The sequence below is a fragment of the Austrofundulus limnaeus genome, unplaced genomic scaffold, assembly GCF_001266775.1.
Source record: "Austrofundulus limnaeus strain Quisiro unplaced genomic scaffold, Austrofundulus_limnaeus-1.0 Scaffold300, whole genome shotgun sequence".
In the NCBI taxonomy this organism is placed as follows: domain Eukaryota; kingdom Metazoa; phylum Chordata; class Actinopteri; order Cyprinodontiformes; family Rivulidae; genus Austrofundulus; species Austrofundulus limnaeus.
The window spans coordinates 341,803-343,105 of NW_013952702.1; the positions used below are offsets into that span (position 1 = coordinate 341,803).

At 38.9% G+C, this 1,303-nt stretch overlaps 1 protein-coding gene across 1 annotated transcript in view; it reads left to right on the forward strand.

Moving 5' to 3' along the window:
* Positions 1-374: 374 nt before the first annotated feature.
* The window catches only part of zmp:0000001082 (integrin alpha-M), a 19,796-nt gene continuing 18,867 nt past the window's right edge, over positions 375-1,303 (forward strand). Inside the window, exon 1 of the mRNA XM_014021631.1 lies at positions 375-1,264. Coding sequence (XP_013877085.1) covers positions 1,216-1,264 — 49 coding nt within the window. The 5' untranslated portion in view covers positions 375-1,215. The remainder of the gene's footprint in view (positions 1,265-1,303) is intronic.

The following is a 1,303-nucleotide window of genomic DNA, read 5'->3' on the forward strand; positions in this document are numbered from 1 at the left end:
GATTGATGAATTCAATGACTTTTAAGACTTTTTAAGGATCTGCAGGAACCCTGAACAAAACTGGAAATGGGTCTCCAGTCCATCAAAAGTACACCCATAGACAATTTAAAGGATCTAGAATAGAATAGAATAGAATAGAATAGAAAGAGCCTTTATACTCCCGCAGAGGGGAAATTCAGGTGTAACAGCATCAGTATCGATTCACAAAAAAAAAACAATACAAATCAATATATTGCTATAGCAATAGTAGTAATGATAATAGAATAGAAATAATGATAAAAATTAAATAAAAAATAAACAAAACACTGTATATGTCAATAAAAATAATATAAGACACTGTTCAGGTACATTACAATGAGGTGTCATTTCCAGCAGTGTGCATAATGTGCGTGTAATATATATTGTAATAGGCAGATATTTACAGTTAGAGTTATCTGGTGTGGGTAAATAGGAGTGGGCCCAGGACAGAACCCTGGGGGACCCTTGATAACAGGGTTATCGTTGTATTTTATCACATTTCCTCCCTGAGAGGTACTTTTTTAAATAACTGACAGCCTGCTGGGACAGCTGTAGCTTCACAASACAGTGATGAAGAGAGCAGCACAATCTGCTTCTCCACAGAGTGGCTTTAACTGATGATCAGCCTCAGCAAAACGTGTCCATTTTCACTTCCTGCATGGTTTTTGGGTCCACCCCAGCCATGTGACACTGAACATTGTGGACAAGTGATTCTGATATMAGCAGATCTGCCTGTGGATTGATTGAGCTGAGGCATAATTTCAAACTATCCTGGAGAGAGTTGCAAACCTTCTTCTCTGTTTTAGAAGACGAGTGCGTACAGGTTGAGGGTTCAGACAAACTGGACCATTTTCAACAAGCCTTCAAGAACCTTTGTTAGAGCAGATAAATTACAATCAGAGTTTGTCAATTCAGATGAAATTTTGCAAAGGAAGCAAAAGAATAATTAAATATTTGTATTGTGATGCAGCTCAGAAGTGACTAATTTATTTCCGCAAAGCAAAGAATCTGGGACTCTGGTGAAAAAAGGGGAAGCATTCAGGAACATAAAGTGCTTTCTTCAGATAAGTCTGTGATAGCAGAAGTGTCACAACCACCTGTTGCGGAAATGCCTTCATCTTTTATAGATCCACAGGAAGTATTGCACAAACGCTCATCTCAGCGAGGCTGCTGCTGCAGTTCCACTTCATGTGAAGGATGGACGAGAYGAGACGCTTTCACGTGCTCATCTGGATGCTGGCTGCAGGTACGAGTTTACATTTTTAATCCATTACAAGACCTTTTT